We start from the raw sequence: 27,334 nt of genomic DNA, 5'->3' as shown, positions 1-27,334 counted from the left end.
TTTGTGATGAAAAAAAATCCAAATGATTTTCATAAATGGCTGCAGTATAAAAAAGACTGAAAAATTTAAGGGCATCTAAATACTTTCCATACCCACTGTAGGAGGACATCCTGCCACCTTCTGTTTTCCCCGATAACTCCATGATACGGTCTGCCCAGTGAAGATGGAAGCCGGGAAGCATTACGACACCACTGGGGTCAAGTTCCCAAGTCTCTGTCTTTGTCAGAAGATGACATTCGTCCATTTTATTGGGTAGGGAGCATAGATTAATGAGGTGGATTGACAGCAATAGCATTCCGTAACCTCTCTTGCAGAGCTTAACTTTAGTGCCAATCCTTCATCACCAATGCTTCCATTTGCCACAGACCGACAATGCCCTGCGTAGCTTGTGCATAGGCTGCCGCACGCACATCAAAAAAATGGCAATCCTTTTTTCTTTACTGCCAAAAAGATTTATACTTACTTTTGTTGTGGTTTAGTTGAAGGAAGTTTTGTTTCATACAGTTACAGTGAAGAAAAATATTTGAACACTGGGCTATATTGCAAATTCTCCCACATGGAAATCATGGAGAGGTCTGACATTTTTATCGTAGGTGCATGTCCACTGTGAGCGAGATAATCTAAAAAGAAAATCTAGAAGTCACAATGTATGATTTTTTTAACGATTGATTTGTGTGATACAGCTGCAAATAAGTATTTGAACACCTGTCTATCAGCTAGATTCTGACCCTCAAGGACCTGTTAGTGCGCCTTTAAAAGTCCACCTCCACTCCATGTGTTATCCTGCATCAGATGCACCTGTGTGAGGTCGTTAGCTGCATAAAGACACCTGTCCACTCTATCCAATCAGTAACTCAAACTTGTAACATGGCCAAGACCAAAGAGCTGTCCAAAGACACCAGAGACAAAATTGTGCAACTCCACATGGCTGGAAAGGGCTGTGAAATTGCCAAGCACCTTGGTGAAAAAAAGGTCCACATTTGGAGCAATCATTAGAAGAAGAAGCAAGCTAAACATGACTGTCATTCCCAATCGGAGTGGAGCCCCATGCAAGATATCACCTTGTGGGGTCTCAATGATCCTGAGAAAGGTGAGGAATCAGCCCAGGACTACACAACAGCACTTGGTCAATGACCTGAAAAGAGCTGGGACCATCGTTTCCAAGATGACTGTTTATAATACACTAAAACGCTATGATTTGAAATCATGCATGGCACGGAAGGTTCCCCTGCTTAAACCAGCACATGTCAAGGCCCGTCTTCAGTTTGCCAATGATCATTTGGATGATACAGAGGAGTCATGGGAGAATGTTCTGTGGTCAGATGAGACCAAAATTGAACTTTTTGATCATAATTCCACTAACCGTGTTTGGAGGAAGACGAATAATGAGTTCCATCCCAAGAACACCTCTCTACTGTGAAGCATGGGGTGGTAACATTATGCTTTGGGGGCGTTTTTCTGAACATGGGACAGAACGTCTCCACTGTATGGAGGTGAGGTTTTTACCTCAGTCAGAGCATTGAAGATGGGTCGTGGCTTGGTCTTTCAACATGACAATGACCCGAAGCACACAGCCAGGAAAACCAAGGAGTGGCTCCGTAAGAAGCATATTAAGGTTCTGGGGTGGCCTGACTAGTCTCCAGACCTAAACCCAATAGAAAATCTTTGGAGGAAGCTGAAACTCCATGTTTCTCAGTGACAGCCCAGAAACCTGTCTATCTAGAGAAGATCTGTGTGGAGGAGTGGGCCAAAATCCCTCATGCAGTGTGTGCAAACCTGGTGAACAACTACATGAATGTTTGACCTATGTATTTGCAAACAAAGGCTACTGTGCCAAATATTTACATTGGTTTTCTCAGGTGTTCAAATACTTATTTGCAGCTGTTTCACACAAATACATTGTTAAAAAAAAAAAAAAATCATACATTGTAATTTCTGAATTTTTCTTTTTTTCATGTTACCTTTCTCACAGTGGACATGCACCTACAATGAAAATTTCAGACTCCTCCATGATTTCTAAGTGGGAGAAGTTGCAATGTAACAGGGTGTTCAAATACTTATTTTCTTCACTTTATCTATCTTAAAGTGTATGCAACCTCATTTTTTGAGTTATCTTAACTAGAAGAAAATATATGTTCAACTGAACCATAAAATGCATATCTTGTTCAATGCTTTTCCGAAAAATAGAACTATTTTAGAATTAAAGTCTGCGACCTTTGACCTAGTTTCCCGTATCTGACAAATGCCCCCTTTCGTGTGGCTTACCTCTGACGTCACAACGAGGACTCGTGTTTGTGTAATGGTTTTATTGGTTGGAGCAATGATTGTTGAAGCCGAAGAAAAACCCATTTGTTTCGAGAATTTCTTAGCCATTGTCAGTAAAATCAATCTGGAATAATGGTGAAGAAGTGTGTGGTTCAGTTTTGTCACAATTCAAATTATTCTTGTCACAGATTACATTATTTTGCCAAAGACCCCAGACTCAGAAGACAGTGTGTCAGGTTTGTGCAAACGAGAGCTAATTTTTCCAAACCCAGTCAGCAGTCTGTCATATGCAGTGAACATTTCACCCCAGATCCTTTTACTGGTGGACTCATGTCCTAGATGGGGTTGCAATGTTAAAACCTGGAAAAGTGCCTACCATACTGTCAGTTCCGACACCTGAACAGATCGATGTTGCTAAAGGGACCAAACGCAAACTTGGATCAGCCGCTGAACCTGGACACGGTCCAACAAGCTCAGAAGAGTATCACATCTGGAAAATGTTTTGTTAAAAGACAAGATGTGGAGGTATGTTGATCTTTTATTTCCTGAAAACTTCAAAGACTGGTGACATGATTGAATGAAAGAGCATATGTTCTTGCCGAAAAATGTGCTTTATTACAGCAAATTATTTCACCATTCTCAACTAGAAAAACAGGATAATATTATATACAAGCCTTTTATTGTTTAACAATTTAATGATAGCGATGCAAAATGTAAACAAACAATGCCCATGACTACACCCCAAACAACCAGTATCACAAGGAAAGACTATATCTGGTTGACAGCTGCAGGCAAGCTTATGTTCTTATGTGTGCAGGGTTTTGAATTTTGATAAAATACTACATAGTATTAAAACAAGAAGTATTAGATACCAGTCAGACACAGAATAGTTTATAACTGCTAACTAATGTAAATTCACTTACTTGCAAATTTGATTCTATACTTTCTTGGGAAACTTGGTTGTCGATTCAGCAAAAACTGTGACTGTTCCATGAATAGTGTGGATTTATGTGGGAGAAAACAGTATTTGTAGTATTTTGAATTAGATTCTTCCTTTCTCAGCTTCCACCACATGGTTCTCTGTTCTACCTTTGTCTTCTTAATCTTCCTACCCACCACCAGAGTCATCCTACACACTACCATCCTATGCTGTCGAGCTACACTCTCCCCTACCACTACTTTACAGTCAGTAACCTCCTTCAGATTACATCATCTGCACAAAATATAATCCACCTGCGTGCTTCTACCTCCGCTCTTGTAGGTCACTATATGTACCTCCCTCTTCTGGAAATAAGTGTTCACTACTGGCATCTCCATCCTTTTTGCAAAGTCCACCACCATCTGTCCCTCAAAGTTCCTTTCCTGGATGCCATACTTACCCATCACTTCTTCATCGCCCCTGTTTCCTTTACCAATATGTCCATTACAATCTACACCAATCACAACTCTCTCGCTGTCTGGGATGCTCAGAACTACTTCATCTAGTTCTTTCCAGAATTTCTCTTTCAACTCTAGGTCACATCCTACCTGTGGGGCATAGCCGCTAACCACATTATACACAACACCCTCAATTTCAAATTTTAGTCTCATCACTCGATCTGATACTCTTTTCACCTCCAAGACATTCTTAGCCAGCTCTTCCTTTAAAATAACCCCTACTCCATTTCTCTTCCCATCTACTGGTTGAATCATTTAAACCCTGCTCCTAAACTTCTAGCCTTACTACCTTTCCACCTGCTCTCTTGGATGCACAGAATATCAACCTTTCTCCTAATCATCATGTCAACCAACTCCTGAGCTTTTCCTATCATAGTCCCAACATTCAAAGTCCTTACACTCAGTTGTAGGCTCTGTGCATTCCTCTTTTTCTTCTGATGATGGATCCGGTTTCCTCCTCTTCTTTGCCTTCGACCCACAGTAGCTGAATTTCCACCGACGCCCTGCAGGTTAGGTCTCAGTAAATTCCAGGGAAAACTGCTGGATGATCCATTCCTGTTTCCACAATTCTGATCTGTCCTCTTTGGAGAGATAACTAGATGTCTGTTAGCATACTTCTGATAACTATTTTGAATACTTTCATTCATTGACTGTCCATTTTCGTCCACATACACTTCAAGGCAGTAAAGTTTTGTTTCCAGGACCTCCATCTTCTATAGTAGTGTTTGAGATATTCTTTGGTATAAAAGAGGGGTATCTTGTTACTGCTCTTGTTGCCAGTGGCAGGTTTGTGCTACTTTACAGTTCACCCTCACATCATGGTGAGGCGGTATCAAGAAATATTGGAATACGGCAATGACTGACTATATCTACATAATGTAAAGTCTTCTTTCAAGACAAGTTTCTAAATATCCAGCTGCTTCTAATTTCGTTGGAATAATCAAAATAACCTTATCAGCAGCAAAAAAAAAAACAAACAAAAAAAACTGTGCACTGTACAAGAGCAGTAGTAGAATACCTAAGATGTTTAAAGTGTCAATAGTCGCACTCACAATCACACCTTGGGGCTATTTGGAGTGTCCAATTAATGTTGTATGTTTTTGGGATATGGGAGGAAACCGGCTTGCCTGGAGAAAACCTACGGAGGCACGGGGCGAACATGCAAACTCCACACAGGTGGTGGCAGGATTGAACCCAGGTCCTCAGAACTGTGAGGCCAGCACTTTATCGCTGCGGCACCGTGCCACCTGCGAGTAGATATATTTTTAAATTTTTTTTTTTGGTTAGAATAAATTATTTGTAGATTTAATCAAACAGCATCTGAACAATATGTTGACAATTAAAATATTAAAAATTTGGGGCATTTTGGGCTTAGCTTCTCCTCAAGAAAATTCAAAAGAAAAATTTTCTCACCTCCAGCCCGACACATAGGTGATGATGAGCAGCAACAATGTAAGCGAAGATACTCCACAACCCACAATGAGTGTCACAGATGGGAGGTGTGTCTTTTCCATGTTCTAGACAAAAGAAAGACCATAGAAAATGTGTTCCAGTATGTGTAATTTTCTCTGTTGTGACAAAATTAGAAGTCGTCATAAGAATTCAGAATCATTTTTATGGAAATCAAAGATCAAACTATCTATCCATTCATTTTCTTAGCCGCTAATCCTCACAAGGGTCACAGGGGCTGCTGGAGCCTATCCGAGCTGTCAACAGGCAGGAGGCAAGGTACATCCTGAACTGGTTGCCAGTCGAACACAAGGCACATACAGTGAAGAAAGTAAGTATTTGAACACCGTGCTATATTGCAAGTTAAGTTAATATTTGGTACAGTTGACTTTGTTTGCAATTACAGAGGTCAAACGTTTCCTGTTGTTGTTCACCAGGTTTGCACACACTGCAGGAGGGATTTATACCCACTCCTCCACGCAAATCTTCTCTAGATCAAACAGGTTTCTGGGCTGTCGCTGAGAAACGTGGAGTTTAAGCTCCCTCCAAAGAGTTCCTCTTGAGTTTAGGTCTGGAGACCGGCTAGGCCGTGCCAGAACCTTGATATGCTTCTTACGGAGCCACTCCTTGCTTTTCCTGGCTGTGTGCTTCAGGTCATTGTCATTGTTGAAAGACTCATTGCACTACCCATCTTCAGTGCTCCGATTGAGGGAAAGAGGTTGTTCCCCCAAATATCACAATACATAGCCACGGTCATTCTCACCTTAATACAGTGCAGACATCCTGTCCCATGTTCAGAAAAACACCCCCAAAGCATAAGGCTACAGCCCCCATGCTTCGTAGTAGAGATAGTGTTCTTGGGATGGAATTTATGCTCCCTCCAAACACAGTGAGTGGAATTATGACCAAAAATTTCAATTTTGCTCTCATCTGACCCCAAAACTTTCTCCCATGTCTCCTCTGTATGATCCAAATGTTCATTGGCAAACTTAAGACAGGCCTTGACATGTGCTGGTTTAAGCAGGAGAACCTTCCATGCCATGCATGATTTCAACTCATGATGTCTTAGTGTGCTACCAACAGTCACCTTGGAAACGGTGGCCCTCGCTCTTTTCAGATCATTGGCCAAGTCCTGTTGTGTCGTCCTGGGCTGATTCCTCACCTTTCTCAGGATCATTGACACCCCACGAGGTGATATATTGCATGGGGCTCTACTCCAATTGAAATTGACAGTTATGTTTAACTTCTTCCATTTTTTAATGAATGTTCCAACAGTGGACTTTTTTTTCCACCAAGCTGCAATCATCTAGTTCTTTCCAGAATTTCTCTTTCAACTCTAGGTCACATCATACCTGTGGGCCATAGCCGCTAATCATATTATCCATAACGCCCTCAATTTCAAAGTTAAGCCTCATCATTTACATTTTTAACATATCACTGGAACTATATGTTTCGTGAAGGGCGCTTCGTCTTTTTTTAATGTGGGGAAAAATGATCAAAAACCTCTGATTAGCCTCCTAATCTGAAAGTTTTTACACTCGGGAAATATGAATTCTTGATTATAGAGGTCTTCGCGCATTTCAAAGGGGCAAATGGTTCTTTCAATTTGAATTGCATTCAGGACCAGCAGATTTTCAAACTTTTTGGTTCAGTACCTTGAATCCTGCGCACGCAGGGTGTTTCTGGTGTCTGGAAGCCCAGGTTTCTGGGGGAACTGAACTAAACTAACTAAACTTAATTAAAAGGGGAAATCCAGTGCTTTGCATGAACAATGTACCCAACAGGTCATGTGATATGTCCTCAATTTTGACAATGCGATGTTAAATCCTCTCTCATTTAATAGTGTTTTGAGAAGATTTTTCATTCGACTATTACAAATTTTCAGGGGCACTGCCATTTTCGCGACTCACATGACTTACGTGCACGGATGTGACGTGTAAGGTGCAGCACCAAAGGCTAAATTACATTGTGCCCAGCGCTGAAGAATGTAGAAGAGGCAGAGATTCAGGATTGCTGGCTGCTATTTCTTTTGTCATAGCATCTTGGCTACAGGCCAAGAAAAAGGAAAATAATGCGCAATAAGGATCGAGTATAAGTGTGAGGTTTAAATGTCTTATACCGTCCAATTTAGCATGAATGAATCTGATGTCCGAAAGGAAGAAGTTTTGTATCTCTTGCACAACTTGTATAATTTACCATTCCATTTCTTCCATTTTCTGAGCCGCTTATCCTCACGAGGGTCACGGCATTGCTGTAGCCTATCCCAGCTCTCATTGGGGAGGAGGCAGGGTATACCCTTAACTGGTTGCCAGCCAATCGCGGGGCACAGAAAACAGTCACACTCACAATCAAAACTCGGGGCAATTTAAACCCTCCAATTAATGCATGTATTTTTTTGATGTAGAGAAAACCCACGCAGCCACGAGGAGAACATGCAAACGCCACACAAGCGGGGTCAGGATTTGAACCCTGGTCCCCAGAATCTTGAGGCCAATGCTCTACAGCTGCCCCACCATGCCATCACTTTGCACAACTTCTTCTTTTTGTTTCGGCTTGTCCCGTTCGGGGTCGCCACAGTATTTCATCTTTTTCCATCTAAGCCTATCTCGTGCATCCTCGTCTCTAACACCCACTGTCCTCACGTCCTCCCTCACAACATCCATTAAACTTTTCCTTGGTTTTCCTGTCACTCTTTTGCCTGGCAGCTCCATCCTCAGCACCCTTCTAGCAAGATACTCACTCTCCTCTCACCTCTGGACATGTCCAACCAGGTCTGCACTCTCCAATGTTGTCTCCAAAACATTCAACTTTGGCTGTCACTCTAATGAGCTCATTTCTAATCCTATCTAACCTGTTCACACCAAGCGAGAACCTCAGTACCCTCATTTCTGCAACTTCCTGTTCTGCTTCCTGTTGTTTGTTTGGAGCCACTGTCTCTAATCCGTACATCACGGCCGACCTCACCACTGTTTCATAAACTTTGCCCTTCATCCTAGTGAAGACTCTTCTGTCACATAGAACCCCAGACACGTTCCGCCAACGGTTCCATCTCGCTTTTACCCGTTTCTTTACTTCCTTACCACACTCACCATTGCTCTGTGTCGTTGCACCCAAGTATTTTAAAGTTATCCACCCTCGCTATTTCTTCTCCCTTGAGCTTCAGTCTTCCTCCACCCATCTCATTCACACAAATATATTGGATTTCACGACGAATGTGCTTGTAAGCAGCAAATCCACACCGCCCCTGGGGCGGTTAAAGACTCGTAAAGCCTTTCCGGGGTAGTTACCCTGCGTCGATGTCGACAATCGTGCGGTCATTGTTTTTTGGCCCTGCTGGCCTGCTCCGGCCATCCCAACCCAGGACCTTCGGACAACTGTTCAGTCTGCGCCGCTATGTAAACCACAACTACGTCTTGTGTTCATCGTGCCAAAACTGGATCCACCTGCGCTGTTCCGGCCTGCCAAACCTTTGATCCAACTGGGATGACTACGTCGGTCCCTGCTGCAATGCTGCGCCACCCACGCCGCTACCGCCGCCACCCTTCTGCCCAGCTCACAACTTGAGTCGCTTAACGTCTGCCAGATAAACATTAACGGCCACAAGGTCAAGAAAGCCGAACTCTCAGCCTTCCTGGTGGTCATGGACATTCATGTCTGTGCCGTTCAAGAGACCAAGCTCACCAACAAAGCCAAGCTAACGGCAATCGGCGACTACACCATCATCCACTGCGACCGGTGCAAGGGCGGAGGCCTGGCGTTCCTGGTTCGAAACGACATCAGCTACCACCATGTCTCGACGCCTCAACCGACGCACCCCGACGACCACCTCGAAGCGCAATCGATCGCCGTTACCTCGGGAACATCATCGATCACGATCCACAACATCTGCACGCCTTCTTAGTCGAGCTGCACTGCAGGCTCCACTGCGTCGCTCAGCCACCTGCTGACCACCAATGACACAGTTGTCGTCAGTGACATCAACGCACACTCGCCCCTGTGGCACAGCGACCTGCAGGAAGACGCCCAGGGCCGCACAGTCAATGACGAATTCAAACAATCATCCTACAGCGTCCTAAACGAACCCACACCAACACGTGTCGTGGCAAACTGTAGCAGCTCACCAGACGTGTCGCTTACATCACTGTCATTTTTAACCAGCGCCACGTTGACCACCAAAACACATCTGTCATCGGACCACCTTCCCATTGTCATCAGCTTCGAAAAGGAAGTCGTCCACGTCGATTCCGAGCGTCGTACCGACATCAACTTTCGTCGCACACACTGGGAAAACTTCAATACACCTTGCTCTCCCCAGTGGCCAAACTGCTCAAAAGCCTTTTGCTCCCGAAGGTTGTACATCTCCCATCAGCGCCTTCGCAACAAAAACATGCGACAGCACAACCACTGCACTCCATACCGTCTCCGCTCAAATCTCCGACGGATTGAACATGCCGAAACCTCATCACCGCACCACGGCCATGCCCCATGACCTGTCCTTGGCTTTCGACACCGTCCGCCACGCAACACTCGTAAATGACATCCAACACTTGACACTTTCGCGGCACCCCCAGCCGTCATCGTCATGTCAAACAATGCGTCCCACAGGGCGGCATGCTGTCACCCATTCTGTTTAACTCGTACATCAGCAGCACGCCAGCGCCGCCACCCGGCATACGCAACGTCTCGTACGTCGACGACACGATGGTGCTTGCATTCGGCCCGATCGTAGCCGAACTCGTCATCACCATGAACACCTATTTGCCTCACCTTGTACAGTTCTTCACGGATCGTAACCTCCAACTTTCGGCGCCAAAATCTATTGCCACCCTCTTCACCAACTGGAACCCCGAATTCAACCTCGACCTTAGAATTCAAATCTCCGGCAACGCGATTCCAACAGTGAACCAGCCGAAGCTGCTTGGTGTGACTTTCGACACCCGTTTTACGTTTGCCGCACATGCAAAGGACATCAAGTCACTGCTGCACAGCCGATTCGATGCCCTGAAAGCACTCGGTGGTGCCTCCTGGGGTGCCAACAAAGAGGTGCAAGCCACCAGTTACAAAGCAGTCGGACAGTCCCTGCTCAACTATGCCGCCCTGATCTGGTCATCTAACCAAGCTGACAGCCATTGGAAGGAACTTCAGGCCAGCCAAAATGCAGCCTTCCGCTGCGTCACAGGCTGCCACCCGATCTCCTCAACCAACCACCTGCACGTTGAAACCAAGACCCTGTCCGTTCGTCAACACAACGAACTGCTTTCTAGGCAGTATTTGCTTCAATGCCATCGGCCGGGTCATCCAAACAGCGACCTGGTTCGTCGCGTCTGACCACAGCGTCTCAAAATCTACAACGTCTCTCGTTGGCAAACAGACTTAGACCAGTTCGTCCGTACCAACAGGCGGCTAGACGACCAACAATACAAGCGCGGACTACTGAACTCCACACCAGGCTGGCCTACAAGCCTAACATCGTCCTTGGGAGTTACCTGCCTCCAATTCACGACGATGAACGGTCTCTGCCTCGGGAAGGATGCTCCATCCTTGCCCAACTACACTCGGGCTTCTTTCGCCTGCTGAATAGCGACAAACGCCGCCTGGATGACACAATTGCCGACATCTGCCCAGACTGTGGCACCGGGCACGCAGCATTGATTGTGAGTGAGGCTGTTTGTCTCTACAGTGAAGAAAATAACTATTTGAACACCCTGCTATATTGCAAGTTCTCCCACTTAGAAATCATGGAGGGGTCTGAAATTTTCATCGTAGGTCCAAGTCCACTGTGAGAGAGAATCCAAAAGAAAAATCCAGAAATCACAATATATGATTTTTTTAACGATTCATTTGTGTTAAACAGCTACAAATAAGTATTTGAACACCTGTCTTTCAGCTAGAGTTCTGACCCTCAAAGACCTGTTAGTCCGCCTTTAAAACTCCACCTCCACTCCATGTATTATCCTGAATCAGATGCACCTGTGTGAGGTCGTTAGTTGCATAAAGATACTTGTCCACCCCATAAAATCTTTGAGACTCAAACTTGTAACATGGCCAAGACACATGAGACAAAATTGTACAACTCCACAGGGCTGGAAAGGGTGACGGAGAAATTGCCAAGCAGCTTGGTGAAAAAAGGGTCCACTGTTGGAGCAATCATTAGAAAATGGAAGAAGCTAAACATTGACGGTCAATCTCAATGGGAGTGTAGACCCATGCAAGATATCACTTCGTGGGGTCTCAATTATCCACAATCCCTACTGTGAAGCATGGGGGTGGTAGCATCATGCTTTGGGGTTGTTTTTCTGCATATGGGATAGGACAACTGCACCTTTCTAGTTGCCAATCACTCATACAATAATAACCAATCAGATAGCTGCATTGTCTTCACCCCTGGCTTGACACGCCATAATGTCCCACAAGCAATGCTGGTTGTCAGAAGCGTGCGCTTGGAAAAGTTGATGTTATGAAGCAAATGGTCCTCAGATGCGCTTGGGGAACGTGTAATTCTTATGAAAGATATCCTGCTACGTTACAAGGGGTTGATTCATTTTCCAAAGTCTAAAACACAGTTGATGAAGTGTCTACGGTGGATTAAGGCTTGCGGAAGACCAGACGTTACACTAAATGTGAACAATATCAACAAACACAAGGCTGTATGTTTGAAGGTAAGTGAGGGAGAAATATCTTCTCTGAGTTTGACTGAATTATTATCAGTGTTTTATACATTGCAGGAGAACAACTTTCACTTTGTTAGTGTATCACTGGCCTGCTGAATGAAGTAGTCTTTTATGGCAAAGAGTCGGGTTAGTCATGCATGTCATGCAAGAGAAATGTCTATTTGCCTATTGTGCATCACTTCTTATTTTTAAAATAGAGCAGTGGGTTCAATTACGAGACACCTCTAAAGAATACACTCACTCACTTGTAAAGACTAAAATATCACTCTTGATATTTCAATGTAAAAAGTACTCACCGTACTTTACATGCGCAGTATGAGTCTACTATTTTATCCTGTTGGATTTCAATATGAAGTTTGTGAGGCGTCAAACTTTTTTTGCATCGATCGCCAACATTTTGCTGAAACTCTGAGATTGCGTCCTGCTCTGTCCAAAAACTTAATTCTCTGGACATATCCTTGCGTGAAATAGTTGAGACCTCTCTGGAGAACTCTCTTGGACAAGTCTGACGAATTTGGAAAAAAGCTTCTTCCTTCTTGTTTTTCCTTTCGGCTTGTCCTGTTCGGGGTCGGCACAGCATGTCATCTTTTTTCATCTAAGCCTATCTCATGCATCCTCCTCTCTAACACCCACTGTCCTCATGTCCTCCCTCACAACATACGTCAACCTTTTCTTCGGTCTTCCTCTTGCTCTTTTGCCTGGCAGCTCCATCCTCAGCACCCTTCTCCGAACATAGTCACTCTCTCGCCTTTGAACATGTCCAAACCATCGAAGTCTGCTCTCTCTAACCTTCTCTCCAAAACATCCAACTTTGGGTGTCTCTCGAATGAGCTCATTTCTAATCCGATCCAACCTGTTCACACCAAGTAAGAACCTCAGCATCTTCATTTCTGTTACCTCAAGTTCTGCTTCCTGTTGTTTATTCAGGGCCACTGTCTCTAATCTGTACAACATGGCCGGCCTCACCACTGGTTAATAAACGTTGCCCTTCATCCTGGCAGATACTCTTCTGTCACATAGAACACCAAACACCTTCCGCCAACTGTTCCACCCCGGTTGGACCCATTTCTTCACTTCCTTACCACACTCTCCATTAATCTGTATTGTTGACTGAGTTTGAAGTCGTCCACCTTCACTTTCTCTTCTCCCTGGAGCATTACTCTTCCTCCTCCGCCCTTCTCATTCACGCACATCTATTCTGTTTTACTCCGCTGATCTTCATTCCTCTCCTTTCCAGTGCATACCTCCATCTTTCTAACTGTTCCTCCACCTGTTCCCTGCTTTCACTGCATATCATAATATCATCTGCGAACATCATGGTCCAAGTGGAATCCAGTCTAACCAATTAATCAATTCATACTGCAAACAGGAAGGGGCTCAGCGCGGAACCCTGATGCAGTCCCACCTCCACCTTAAATTCTTCTGACACACCAACGGCACAACTCATTGCTGTTCTGCTGCCCTCATACATGTCCTGGACTATTCTAACATATTTCTCCGCTACATCAGACTTGCCATCTGACCTTCTCTGTACTTTTCCATGAGCATCCTTGAGGCAAATAGTGTATCTGTGGGAGTCTTTCTCTGCATGAAACCATTTTTTCAAAAATCAAAACTTTGATTTTGACAATCGCCGCTATGCAGATGGCATGCAATTATATTTAGCAGTGTCTCCAGATTCCTATAGTTCCATGGAGGTGTTGTGCCATTGTCTATAGTAGATAACTGCATAATTGTCTTCAATTAAACCACAACAAGACTTTGGTTTCGTGGGACTCTTTCTAGGCATGAAACCATACTGTTGCTTGCAGATACTTACTTCTGTCCTGAGTGTAGCCTCAACTACTCTTTCCCATAACTTCATTGTGTGGCTCATCAACTTTATTCCTCTATAATTCCCACAGCTCTGAACATCACCTTTGTTCTTAAAAATGTGAACTCAAACACTTTTCCTCCATTCTTCAGACATCTTTTTGCCTGCTCGTTTACTCCGCTGTAGTTTCCACAGTTCTGAACATCGTCTTTGTTCTTAAAAAAGGGACTAGCAGACTTTTCCTCCATTCTTCTGGGATCTTCTCTCCCGCTAGTATTCTATTGAATAAGTTGCTCAAAAACACCACAGCCACCTCACCAAATTGCTTCCATACCTCCACTGGTATGTCATCAGGACCAGCTGTCTTTCCATTTTCATTATGTTCAATGCCTTTCTAACTTCTTCCTTACTAATCAAAGCCACTTCCCACTCATTCACGCCTGCCACTTCTGCTCTACCTTCTCTCTTTCAGTCTACTTAGTACACGACTGGCACTCGTCAACATATTTCCATTGCTATGCTTAATCACCTTTACTTGCTGCACATCCTTCCCATCTCTATCCCTCTGTCCGGCCAACCTGTTGAGCTCCTTTTCTCTTTCTTTCGTATCTAACCTGGAGTTCATGTTGTTATATGCCTCTTGTTTAGCCTTCGCCACCTCTACCTTTGCCCTACGACACATTTCCATGTATTCCTTACACCTCTCCTCAGTCCTTTCCATGTCCCACTTCTTCGCTAACCTCTTACCTTGGATGACTTCTTGTATTTTGGGGTTCTACCACCAAGTCTCCTTCTCCCCTTTCATACCAGAAGGCACCCCAAGTACTCTCTTGGCTGCCTCTCGGAATACCTTGGGAATAGTATTCCAGTCTTGTGGGAGCTCTTCCTGTCCATCGAGAGCCTGTCTCACCTCTTTCCGGAAGGCCACACAATATTCTTCCTTTCTCAACTTCCACCATCTGATTCTCTGCTCAACCTTGGTCTTCTTACCCTTCCTACCCACTACCACAGTCATTTTACACACCACCATCCTATGCTGTGGAGCTACACTCTCCCCCACCCCAACTTTACAATCGGTAACCTCCTTCAGATTACACTGTCTGCACAAAATATAATCCACCTGCATGCTTCTTCCTCCCCTCTTGGAGGTCACTCTATGTTCTACTGTCTTCTGGAAATAAGTGTTCACCACTGCCAATTTCATCCATTTTGCGAAGTCCACCACGATCTGTCCCTAAAATTTATTTTGCTGAATGCCGTACTGACCCATCACTTCCTCATCGCCCAGTTTCCTTCGCCAACATGTCCGTTGAAATCTGCACCAATCACTCAACACTCGATCTGATACTCTATTCACCTCCAAGACATTCTTTTCCAGCTCATCCTTTAAAATAACCCCTACTCCATTTCTCTTCCCATCGACTCCATGATAAAATAATTTAAACCCTGCACCTGAACTTCTAGCCTTACTCCCTTTCCACACAATATATCAACCTTTCTCCTCATCATCATGTCAACTAGCTCCCAAGCTTTTCCTCTCATAGTCCCAACATTCAAAGTCCCTACAGCTGTAGGGTTTGTGCATTCCTTTTCTTCCTCTTTCAACTAAGCCGCTTTCCTCCTCTTTTTTATCTTCCATCTACATTATCTGAATTTCTACCTACGCCTTGTAGGTTAACATTTCCGGGTGCGGGTGTAGGAAGCCCGGGCCACGACCTAAATGTTGTACAATTCGTATGATGAATGCTCATATATGTTTGGCACAGTTTTACGCCGGATGCCCTTCCTGATGCAGCCCCCCGGATTTATCCGGGTTTGGGACTGGCCGACACGTAGCAAAATAACGTGCTGCCCAACAAGCTGCAGATAATCAAAACGAAGAACTCAAATCAACAAAGTCAGCACAAAAGATATACAATTTACATACTCCCTACTCTATGTTAAAATTTAGAAAAAAAACATACCCCAATAATATCTGGAATACGCGATTGCGAATCGACTTCAAAATGATATATTAAATCACCATTTTTGAAGCTTGTGGGACATGGCCAAGGGAGCGGAGCTTAAGGTCATCATAGGAAAGATTGATATTCTGAGATTTTGGGGAACTTTCCCTCAGTCAGAGCATTGAAGATGGGTCGTGGCTGGGTCTTTCAACATGACAATGACCCGAAGCACACAACCAGGAAAACCAAGAAGTGGCTCCGTAAGAAGCACATCAAGATTCTGCACAAAATATAACACGACAGGAATTGGTCAATGACCTCAAAAGAGCATGGACCACCATTTCCAAGGTGACTGTTGGTAATACACTAAGATGTCATGGTTTGAAATCATGCATGGCACAGAAGGTTCCCCTGCTTGAACCAACACATATCAAGGCCCATCTTAAGTTTGACAATGACCATTTTGATGATACGGAGGAATCATGGGAGCAATGAATTGTGAGATTTTGGGGAGCACCCTCATTCCCTCAGTCAGAGCATTGAGGATGGGTCATGGCTGAGTGTTTCAACATGACAATAACCCGAAGCACACAGCCAGGAAAACCAAGGAGTGGCTCTGTAAGAAGCATATCAAGATTCTGCCGTGGCCTAGCCAGTCTCCAGACCTAAAGCCAATAGAAAATCTTTGGAGGCATCTGAAACTCCGTGTTTCTCAGTGACAGCCCAGAAACCTAGATCTAGAGAAGATCTGTGTGCAGGAGTGGACCAACATCCCTCCTGCAGTGTGTGCAAACCTGGTGAACAACTACAGGAAACGTTTGACCTCTGTAATTGCAAACAAAGGCTACTGTACGAAATATTAACATTGTTTTTTTCAGGTTTTCAAATACTTATTTGCAGCTGTATCACACAAATCATTTAAAAAAAACATACATTGTGATTTCTAGATTTTTCTTTTGAGATTATCTCACTCACAGTGGACATGCACCTACGATGAAAATTTCAGACCCCTCCATGATTTCTAAGTGGGAGAACTTGCAATATAGCAGGGTGTTCAAATACTTGCTTTTTCACTGTAACATCTGTGTGAAAAACGGTCCAGATGGTCATGCCTCGAGAACCAATGCATTTGCTCAATAAAGCAGATCTTGGTGCCAAGGCCTGAACAAATTCAGACAGAAGTCCCATTTCTTGATGACACCTCATTAATAATGTATCCAGCAATTATCTATCAAATCACAGTTTGACGAGTCACCATGTAGCCATATCAACATTATATGGCTTTTTCTCATGCATTTTAGAGTACTTCCATCTTTTAGTGGTAGTTCCTACACCAAAAGGTATTTTAATTGTACTTTTTCCAAGTATTTTTACTAATTGTTTCGTGTGAATTTAGAATAAATGGCCTTGGTCAAACCAGCAAAATATAACAAACCAGTTGTATTACGTTTAAGACAATTTAATCACATGCAATACAATACAATACAATAAAAACTAACATAAAATAGAGGTACAAAGACAGTTTAATTATGTGTAACAAGTAGAAAGAAAAGTCAAGGGATTGTGATCAGTAAAGACTTCAATGGGAAATGTGGTGGTACCTATGTACACCCCACAATGCTGCAAAGCTAACAAAAGACACAGTTTCCTTTTCAATGGTTGAATAATTTCTTTAGTTCTTATAAACCTACTTGGAAAAGTAACACACTGGATGCTAAAGACCTGCGTCATCTTGCATCAGGACACCACCTGCACTGACATCACTTAAATCAATTTGCAATATCAGTGCCTCATCAAAGTTTGGTGACTGCAACACTGGAGGATTAAGGAGTATGGCTTTGACTTTTTTAAATGCATCTTGACAAATGCTATTCTACTGAACTGTAACCCTTTTCCCAAAAAGGTTTGTAAGTGGAGATAGAACATTCGAAAAATTTTGGCAAAATTCCCCATGATAGCCTCCCATACCCAGAAATCTCAGGAGTTCTCTCTGACACTGTGGAACTGGGAAATAGCCTCAATTTTAGCCCTAACTGGTTGTATCAGGCCATGCCCTACACCATGCCCTAAAAATACAACTTGTGCCTTTCCAAACTCGCACTTCGCAAGATTGACAGTCATTTTCCCCGCCAAAAGTCTCTCGAAGAATTCACGAATTCTCTTCAGGTGATAATCTCATTCCATGGCGTAAACACTGATGTCATCCATGTAAGCTTTGCCACATCGAGACCTGATGTCACGTTGTTGACAAGCCTTTGGAACGTTGTCGCGACATTGTTCAAGCCTAACGGCATAACTTTGTAGTGATAGTCCGTCGGGTGTAGCGAATGCCACAATTTTCTTAGCATGGTCTATGAGCGGCACCTGTCAGTGGCCCTTCAAAAGGTCAAACTTACTGATACACTTAGCTTGACCGACGTGATCAATGCAATCATCCAATCTCGGTATAGGTTAGGCTTAAGTTCGTGAGAGTGTATTGACAGTTATCATGTCAGCGCAGCAGCGCCAACCACCAACACTCTTTGACACAACAACACCAAGTGAATTCCACAGACTGTCACTGGGTCCAATAATGTTACTGTCATTGCCCAGCATGTACTTCATTTCTTTGTACAGAATTTCACTTTTTCAGAATTGATTCAATAATGTTGTTTCACAGGCACAGCATCACCTACATCTACATAATAACATATCTGTGCGGCCAGGCACATCAGAAAATAGGTGAGAAAACAAATGTGACATTTCAGCTTTCTGTTCAGCAGACAAATGTGTCAATTTCAAATCAAGGTGAGCTAACACGTTACATATGCACAACTTTGGTGGAACATTATTACTCAAACCATCAAACTTCACATTGTTAACAACATTATCAGTAACTGGGGAGAGTGTAGCAATACAACTGACTTGTTTGGTTTCTACTCTGTCATGATATTTCTTAATCATGTTCACATGACATAACCTTTTGTGTTTACAATGGCCAGGCGTGAGGACGATGCAGTCTGTGTAGCTAACATTTTTGTTTATCAGAAATGGACCCTGATATCTAGCTCTGAGTGGTTGAACAGGAATGGAAAATAAGACTAACACTTTTTCTCCAAGAATAAAACTTAGATTTTTTGACTTTTTGTCCTAATTTTGTTTTATCTTGGCTTGAGAAGATTTTAAGTTTAGTCTGGCCATTTCTGAAGCTTTCGAAAGCCTGTTCGGAAAAGTAGAAATATAGTCCAAAAGATTGATCTTGAGATTGCAACTGAGCCATTACCCATTCAGATGCTTTAGTGGTCAGTGTACATTGTGACCAAAAACAAATGACCTGCCATGGGACTTTCATGTGGCAATGAAAGTACATGATCTCCAAAAATCCTTGGAACAACAATTTGATGATGCAATTTCCATTCATCCTCCGCAGGAATGTCTGGCAACCTATACGTCCTCATCAAAACACAATCCTGGAAGTATTAAAAAATTGATTCCTTACTACCCTCCTCAAAAGAAACAGCATTAATTGCCAATTCTGCAACTCCACATCATCACTCTGTTCACTAAGTTGCTTTCTAGAGAAAAGGTGATCACCACCCAAAGAAGTCTGGGAAGAAAATTCTTCCGACATCGAACTACTCATTGCACAAGACGCAATAATACTCAGAAAGTCGCACTCCAACTTCTCTGTACTAAGTGAACACTCAGGGGAAACAGTGACAATAGGATTAGTGCCAACTCGAGCTCCCATAAGATCATTGATCCACAAATCAAAACCCAGAACTGGAACAGAGTCAAGAACATCAACTTTGATGGTGTCAGAAATCATATCTGAAGTCAAATTGACAAAATTTAAAGGAACAAGAGAACTGCCACTGATACCCTGAAGAATAAGATTTGCGTTAACTGAAGACTCTGCAGAAAAAGGCCAAATATCCTTCAAAATCAGAGTGAAGAGCTCCAGTGTCTCTCAAAACAGTAATGGGCCATGGGGTAAAAATTACCTCCAAACCAGTGTGAATAAAAGGTGAATAGTCTTTCAGAACTTCAGAATCTGAAAGCTTATTATCATAAACAAAAATCCACTCAGAACAATCTGGAAATACAGGTTTAGGTGCAATAGATCCAAAAGCGTTTGGAGTCAGGCGGACTGATTTTTGTACCTGAGCTTTTGGCAAGCAGAAATCAAGTGACCAGGTTTCTTACAATAAACATCAGACAGGACTGGAGTCACAAGAGTTACTAAAAGACTTGAGTTGAGAATAAGAATGTAACAGCTTGTCATAAGAATTTGAACCCACCTTATTACCACTTGACCCTGTATGATAAGTCTGTACAGTGAAGAAAATAAGTATTTGAACACCCTGCTATATTGCAAGTTCTCCCACTTAGAAATCATGGGGGGGTCAGAAATTTTCATCGTAGGTGCATGTCCACTGTGAAAGAGCTCATCTAAAAAGAATGCAGAAATCACAAAAAGAAGAATCCAGAAATCACGATGTATGACTTTTTTAATGATTTATTTGTGTGATAGAGCTGAAAATAAGTATTTGAATACCCGAGAAAACCAATGTTAATATTTGGTACAGTGACCTTTTTATTTGCAATTACAGAGGTCAAACATTTCCTGTAGTTGTTCACCAGGTTTGCACACACCACAGGAGGGATTTTGCCCTACTCATCCACACAAGATTTTCTCTAGCTCAGACAGGTTTCTGGGCTGTCACTGAGAAACACGGAGTTTCAGCTCCCTCCAAAGATTTTAGATTGGGTTTAGGTCTGGAGACTGGCTCGCCCACGCCAGAACGTTGATATGCTTCTTACGGAGCCACTCCTTGGTTTTCCTGGCTGTGTGCTTCGGGTTATTGTCATGTTGAAACACTCAGCCATGACCCATCCTCAATGCTCTGACTGAGGGAATGAGGGTGCTCCCCAAAATCTCACAATTCATGGCCGCGGTTAACCACTGCTTAATACAGGGCAGTCTTTCCGTCTCATGTGCAGGAAAAGACCCTCAAAGCATGATGCTACCACCCCCATGCTTCACAGAATGGATGGTGTTCTTGGGATGGAACTCATCATTCATTTTCCTCCAAACACGGTAAGTGGAATTATAACCAAAAAGTTCAATTTTGATCTCATCTAACCACAAAACTTTCTCCTATGACTCCTCTGTATCATCCAAATGGTTATTGGCAAACTGAAGATGGGCCTTGACATGTGGTGGTTTAAGCAGGGGAACCTTCCGTGCCATGCATGATTTCAAACCATGATGTCTTCGTGTATTACCAACAGTCACCTTGGAAATGGTGGTCCCAGCTCTTTTTTGGTCATTGACCAAGTCCTGTCTTGTGGTCCTAGGCTAATTCGTCTCCTTTCTAAGGATCACTGAGACCCCACGAGTTGATATCTTGCATTGGGCTCCACTCTGATTGAGATTGACCGTCATGTTTAGCTTCTTCTATTTTCTAATGATTGCTCCAACGGTGGACCTTTTTTCTCCAAGCTGCTTGGCAATTTCTCCGTAGCCCTTTCCAGCCGTGTGGAGTTGTACAATTTTGTCTCTGGTTTCTTTGGACAGCTTTTTGGTCTTGGCCATGTTACAAGTTTGACTCTTACTGATTGTATGGGGTGGAAAGGTGTCTTTATGCACCTAACGACCTCACACAGGTGGATCTGATTCAGGATAATACATGGCGTGGAGGTGGACCTATAAAGGCGGAGTAACGGGTCTTTGAGGGTCAGAATTCTAGCTGATAGACGGGTGTTCAAATACTTATCTGCAGCTGTATCACACAAATCGTTAAAAAAAAAATCATACTTTGTGATTTCTGGATTTTTCTTTTATATGACTACAGGAACTACAGGAAATGTTTGACTTCTGTAATTGCAAACAAAGGCTACTGTACCAAATATTAACTTTGGTTTTGTCAGGTGTTCAAACACTTATTTGCTGATGTATCACACAAATAAATCATTAAAAAAAAAATCATACATTGTGATTTCTGGATTTTTTCTTTTAGATTAACTCTCTCACAGTGGACATGCACCTACAATGAACATTTCAGACCCCTCAGTGATTTCTAAGTTGGAGAACTTGCAATATAGCAGGGATTTCAAATACTTATTTTCTTCACTGTAAGTATGTAAGTCTTCGTCTTATCCAACGAAAAGTCCTTTTGGCAGGAAAACTGGAAAAATGGAATTGGCAGGAGACTGAAAAGAACTCGTGTGAGTAAAAAAAAAAAAAAAAGATCTGCCAACACCACTGCATTAATTAAGGCATCAAATCTTGGCCCTCAAAATCTGAAACCTCTTGAGAACTACACCACCAATCAAACAAAGTTTCCTTTTCCCTAGCACACTCAACAAAACTCTCATTGTCCATTTTATGAGCATTTCTAAATTTCTGACAGTAATCTTCAGGCACTAAATCACAAGCTTTCATAAAGGTATTTTTTTTTTACAAAATCATAATCAGAACTCTGCTCAACAGAAACAATTTTTAATAGCATAGTCCATGACTCTTGAGGCCACTTTAGATTTTCAGCAACTTTCTCGAAGTGGAGAAAGACTTATCAACTTCTTTCTCATTAAAAGGAGGAACCAATCTGGCATGCCTTGTAATATCAAAGTGTGAAGAACTGACTTGGGAAGCAGAGAAACTTTCAAGTTTTTTTTACATTCAATCTCTTTTCGAGCCTTTTCCTTGTGAAAAAAGGAAAATCAAAATGAAAAAAAAATTGCCTAAAAAAAAATCACATTGTCTGACTTTTAAAGAATGCCTCAGCAAATTATTGTGGAAAAATATATAGGAAGTAACAAAAGTTAATCTCAATACTTTGTCATATACCCTTTGTTGTGTAATTACATAAAATGTTTTCTGTCAGTCTTCACAAGGTTTTCAAGCACTATTGCTGGTATTTTTACCCTTTCATCCATGCAGGTTTCCTCTCGAGCAGTGATGTTTTAGGCCTATTGCTGAGCAACACAGACTTTCAACTCCCTCCAAAGATTTTCTGTGGAGTTGACTTCATGAGACTGTCTTGGCCATTCCAGGACCTCGAAATGCTTCTTAGAAGCCAGTCAATCATTACCCATGAAGTGTGCTTGGGATTATTGTCATGCTGAAAGACCCAGTCATTTTTTACCTTCATAACCCTTGCTGATTGAAGGCGGCTTTCAAAAGCAGTTTCACAAAATCTCAAGATGCAGTCCAGTATTTCTGTCATGGTATTGGGTTTGTGTGTGTGCGTGAACACAGTTAACTTCATGGACCCCACAAAATCAGCAGGGTTGCTCCATTCAGTGTCTGCCTGTCTATTCTATTTGTTAAGAAAGTTTACTTAGAATGGTGTGCTTCTTTATATTTAGGTAGCTATTTGGTATTTCAAGTCCGGTCTAAGTTGCTCATTTATTGTAGCTTTAAAAACACTTATATACAAGTGATTTTTTTTCATGTTGATGACATTTTGTGTGGCATATATTATGAAGTAATGGGTATGATAATGCTTGTGTTTTTTTGACTGTGGATAAGTGATTATCCTGCCACTTTACAGCTGCTGAAAGTAATTAAAAGTTACTTTTTTTTATAACTCAGTTACTTTGAAATCAAATAATCACTCAAGAAACCAAGTTACTTTTAAGCTCAAGTAATCAGTCACTTAACTAAGTTAATTTTTTAAGATAACCATGGCAACACGATATATATACATATATATGTAGAGACCACAGATATCTCATTTTTAGACCATAGTCATGGTTTAAAATGGTGATGTAACCATCCTGTACATATGGGGTAATCAAGACAAATGGTTCTGCTTTGCTCATTTGGCCTAACCTCGCCTTCTATGAGTTTTACAGGCTGCAGTCGCCTTTAAATTCTTCATGGGAACCCACGCTGTTCCCAGGGTAACCAGTGTAAAAAAAAAAAAAGCTTTTGAAGCCATTTACAGTCTAATAACTAATAACAATGAATAAACACTCACTGCAGAGAAGGATGGTGGTTTGTTTGAGTCAGATTCTGATCTCTAAAATTAGTTTTTCCAGGATCGCACATTTCTGCTAGTCTGTGGCCAATGCCAGTCACATTGTGAAGAAATTGTTTGTTGCATCCAAGAGTATCTTATGTTTAAAGTTGTTAACTCTCCTTGCTCTTAAATTATTTAGCAGTGATTCTTTGGCGAGCCTTTAACTAGAGAGAATGCAAAATATTTTAAAAGTCATGTTATCATGGGATGTGACGCCAAACAAGTAAACTACTACTTGAAGCTTGAGACTGAAATATTCTGAATATATATATAACCTGTGGTTCGCATATTGCATATCTTGCATTTGCAGCCCGGGTCCTTGGGCCAGACAAACAGCCATAGGTTTTAATTTGTGATGTAAATATTACCTACTGATGTTTGGTAAGGTCATTAAATATTTATTTTTCCGCAGCTTTGCTTTGGTTTGGCGAGGCAGAGAGAAAGTGACAAAATGAAGAGAGGGGGAGGGTCTGTTGATAATGTATTGACAATGACCCCCTAAGGGGGAAGAAAGGCGGTCAAAAAAAAAAAGCCGGTGCACGGACATTACACCACACAAAAAGAGACACTTTCTGCTACTCGTTCTTTTGAGGAAATCGAGGAAGATTTCACACTTACCATTTCAGGATGAAGTCGTGCTAATATGGCGAAGGTGGACAGCCTGTCACACAGGCATTTGGTGTGGAGTGAATCGACAAGCACGGCTTTGCAGCTCCGAACAGACCAGGATCCCAGCAGAGACGAGCTATGAAGGAGTAAATGTGGAGATGCCCAAAGGCTAAGAAAGCATGTCAGAAACCCATAGATTTCTGCACACATACATTTTCAATCTACTGTAAATCGCAGCAACACACAAAAATGTAATGAGGCGCTGCTGCAGGTTTGTGCGTGGACACATTTGCCCCCCATAAACAAAACAAAACAGAACGTTGTGCTGTTTCTTTTAATAAAGAATAAAGGACACGAATAACAATATTCCTCCAAGCATCTATCATGGAATCATCCACATACAAAACAAGTACGAGTAGTACACCATTATACATAAAATGTATTGTTTTTTGACATTGTTTAGTACTTATGCCTTTAATTATATAGGAGGAATAGTGTTTTGAAATCTATTCATTGTTTGTAGTCAAAACAGTAGAATTTCATTATTTAGAGGAGTTACCTTCCTGACCCCCCCCCCCCCCCCGAGAATAACAAAATTCCACGAATAAGGGATACAGTATTAAAATACAAATGTAAGATATTGACCATGTTTTTGCAAGCATAAGATGCACTTAAAAGTCTTAAATTTTCCAATACAAAACCCAGTGAGGTACACTTGAAAACAATGGTAATGTTGTCAGGTTGCATACTAGCACGTTTTAGCATTTTTCATGGGACTCACAAGGTAGTGAGGAAAAGTTGTATTTTATATATGTAGGCAGAAGAAGCTTACAGCCTAACCAGTTCATTACTCAAGATGTGGTTCACACTCACAGTGTCACATTGAAACAAAGATTATCATCAATTATCGATTTCGACCCTTTAACCAATGCTTAATGCATTTTTATAGTGCATGGTTTGGTTCTACCTAGTTGAGCAAAACAATCGTTTTTTTTTTTTTTTTTTCAAATAATGACTATGATGTTAGGCACTTTATTTTAACACAATTAACATTTACTTGCTTTTATTTAGAAATTCACTGTCCTACTTTTATTTAGTTAATGAGATAACACACAGTTATGCTCATATGTTTGATTACCCAGGCACAACTTATACAATTATTTAAAGAACACATGAACGACCGTGTGAAATACGAAATTTTATTTAATGGGAGGCCGAACTGTAGCTATATAGGGTTCCCTTGCTAATTCACCTTTTGCAGCTTCAGTGCTTCACAGGTTTTTAAAATACAGCCAGATCAGCATATGGAGAAAAGACATTTTGATACAAGGCGCGAGATTGGTTCCCGACCAATGAGAGCATGGTGGCTTTATCCCATGAGCTGATTGGTTGCGCATCATCGAAGCCTCACCCAGCAACTTCCCTTGTCCCACCCATTTCCTTGTTTTGCCTGTTGTCTCGTCCACGCTTGTTGACTGTCTCACATATGTACTGTATCTTAGTGTTGTGTTAATCTGTTTTCAGCGGGAACATTTTTTGATTATGTAGTTCGTGAAAGCTTCCTCCAAGATGCCCAAAAAGTGGTAACTCTGAGGGCACTTTTTTCCTTTTAGGTATCCAGCGAGAGCAGTGGGTTCCTATTTGGTTGCACTTTTATCCTTTTTGGGATCCAGCAGTAGGAATAAACCACTTTGTGCATCAAATGGCATGGAGACTGTGGCACCTACTGGGCTCCGGACAGAGCACTTTTCTCCTTGTTGGATCCTGCTTTGTGATTCGCCGCTTCAAAAGATACAGCCTCAGAAACACATCTATGAATGGTGCCGCTCATCTTTTTGTGGAGGAAAAGTTTCCTAACCTCATCAGTGAGGGATGGTTTTTTAACATGGACACATGGAAACAGGCCTTTTTTGGAAGAGGACGCCAATTCATACTTCTTCAAGGACCGTTTTTATGATCATCATGTGGCAATGCTGCATGTGAGTGAACTTAAAGGTCAAGTGTCATCCCTATAAACATTCTAAAATAGATACTGTAATGAAAACTACAAATAACATTATTCACTTCAGTGTCTATACGAAAAAATAAAAATAAATATGAGCGGAGAGTGCATCATCCATGCGCAAAGTTGTGGAAGTGTCATTTGATGGCATCCAAGTGGTCGCCATTTTGGCTGCATCCCCTGTCCGTGACGTCACCCCGGACATTCGCCATTGAAAACATGCGGTGGACACTACTATGGGAGACGAACATGCCCCTTCTGACACGGACGCTCTTTTTGAAGAAGAAAACATCACACAACCAAGTGAAGTTACCGTCAATATTACACTATTGTTTCGAGCCATATTCAGATGATATGCAATCACAGCCAAACCGCCTCCCCGTCCGATCACCTTCCAGGGCGCAGATGAGCCATCGTGGCCCGGCGCCACAATAAGCCACCTGGCCGCATTACGCTGTTGTTCGTAGCCGCTGCCGTCCACGATGAACAACACCGCCGAGCCGGGGCGCTTTACTGTGTTGTCGTCACACGCGGCTGAGTGCGGCATTGTCGGCAGCGTTGTTCAGAGCCACCGCCATCTGCAAGCCTGACGCCCAGCCTTCGCCAAAGCCGTGACCGGTGGACGCAGCGCCACAGCCGGGGTGGCTCCTTTTAAGTGCCAAGGTGGCTTATCACGGAGCCAAATTGGCTGCTTTACGGCATTGTCGTCGCATGTGGCTGAGTGCGCCATTGTCGGCAGCGTTGTCCAGAGCCGCCGCCATCCGCAAGCCCGACGCCCAGCTTTCGCCGAAGCCGTGACCGGCGGACGCGGCGCCTTGGCCAGGGTGGCTCCCTTTTGGTGCCGAGGTGGTTCATCATGTAGCCAAGCCCGGCTGCTTTCCGGCGTTTTTGTTACACGCGGCTGAGTGCGCTATTGTTGGGAGCGTTGTTCATAGCCGCTGCCTTCTGCAAGCCGATGGGCAGCCTTCGCTGGCAAGGCGACGCAGCAGCCTTCGCCGGCGAGCCGGATGCCGTCCGACGCCCACATCAACACATTTAGCATGCCTGTCATACGTACGCAGATCTTTTGTTACATTAAGAGAGATCAATTACGTGGTGCGCCCCAAGCTATTATTTTTTTTAGTAGCTGTATA

At 42.7% G+C, this 27,334-nt stretch overlaps 1 protein-coding gene across 1 annotated transcript in view; it reads right to left on the bottom strand.

Moving 5' to 3' along the window:
* LOC133500796 (adhesion G protein-coupled receptor B1-like) overlaps window positions 1-27,334 on the bottom strand; it is a 326,242-nt gene that overhangs the window by 78,149 nt on the left and 220,759 nt on the right. The window contains exons 17-18 of the mRNA XM_061819933.1: window positions 24,209-24,335; window positions 5,116-5,219 (exon numbers count right to left, since the gene is read on the bottom strand). Coding sequence (XP_061675917.1) covers window positions 5,116-5,219; window positions 24,209-24,335 — 231 coding nt within the window. The remainder of the gene's footprint in view (window positions 1-5,115; window positions 5,220-24,208; window positions 24,336-27,334) is intronic.

Source organism: Syngnathoides biaculeatus, chromosome 5, assembly GCF_019802595.1.
Source record: "Syngnathoides biaculeatus isolate LvHL_M chromosome 5, ASM1980259v1, whole genome shotgun sequence".
In the NCBI taxonomy this organism is placed as follows: Eukaryota; Metazoa; Chordata; class Actinopteri; order Syngnathiformes; family Syngnathidae; genus Syngnathoides; species Syngnathoides biaculeatus.
The sequence above is the reverse complement of the archived record's forward strand: the minus strand, read 5'-3'. Positions and strand labels throughout refer to the sequence as shown.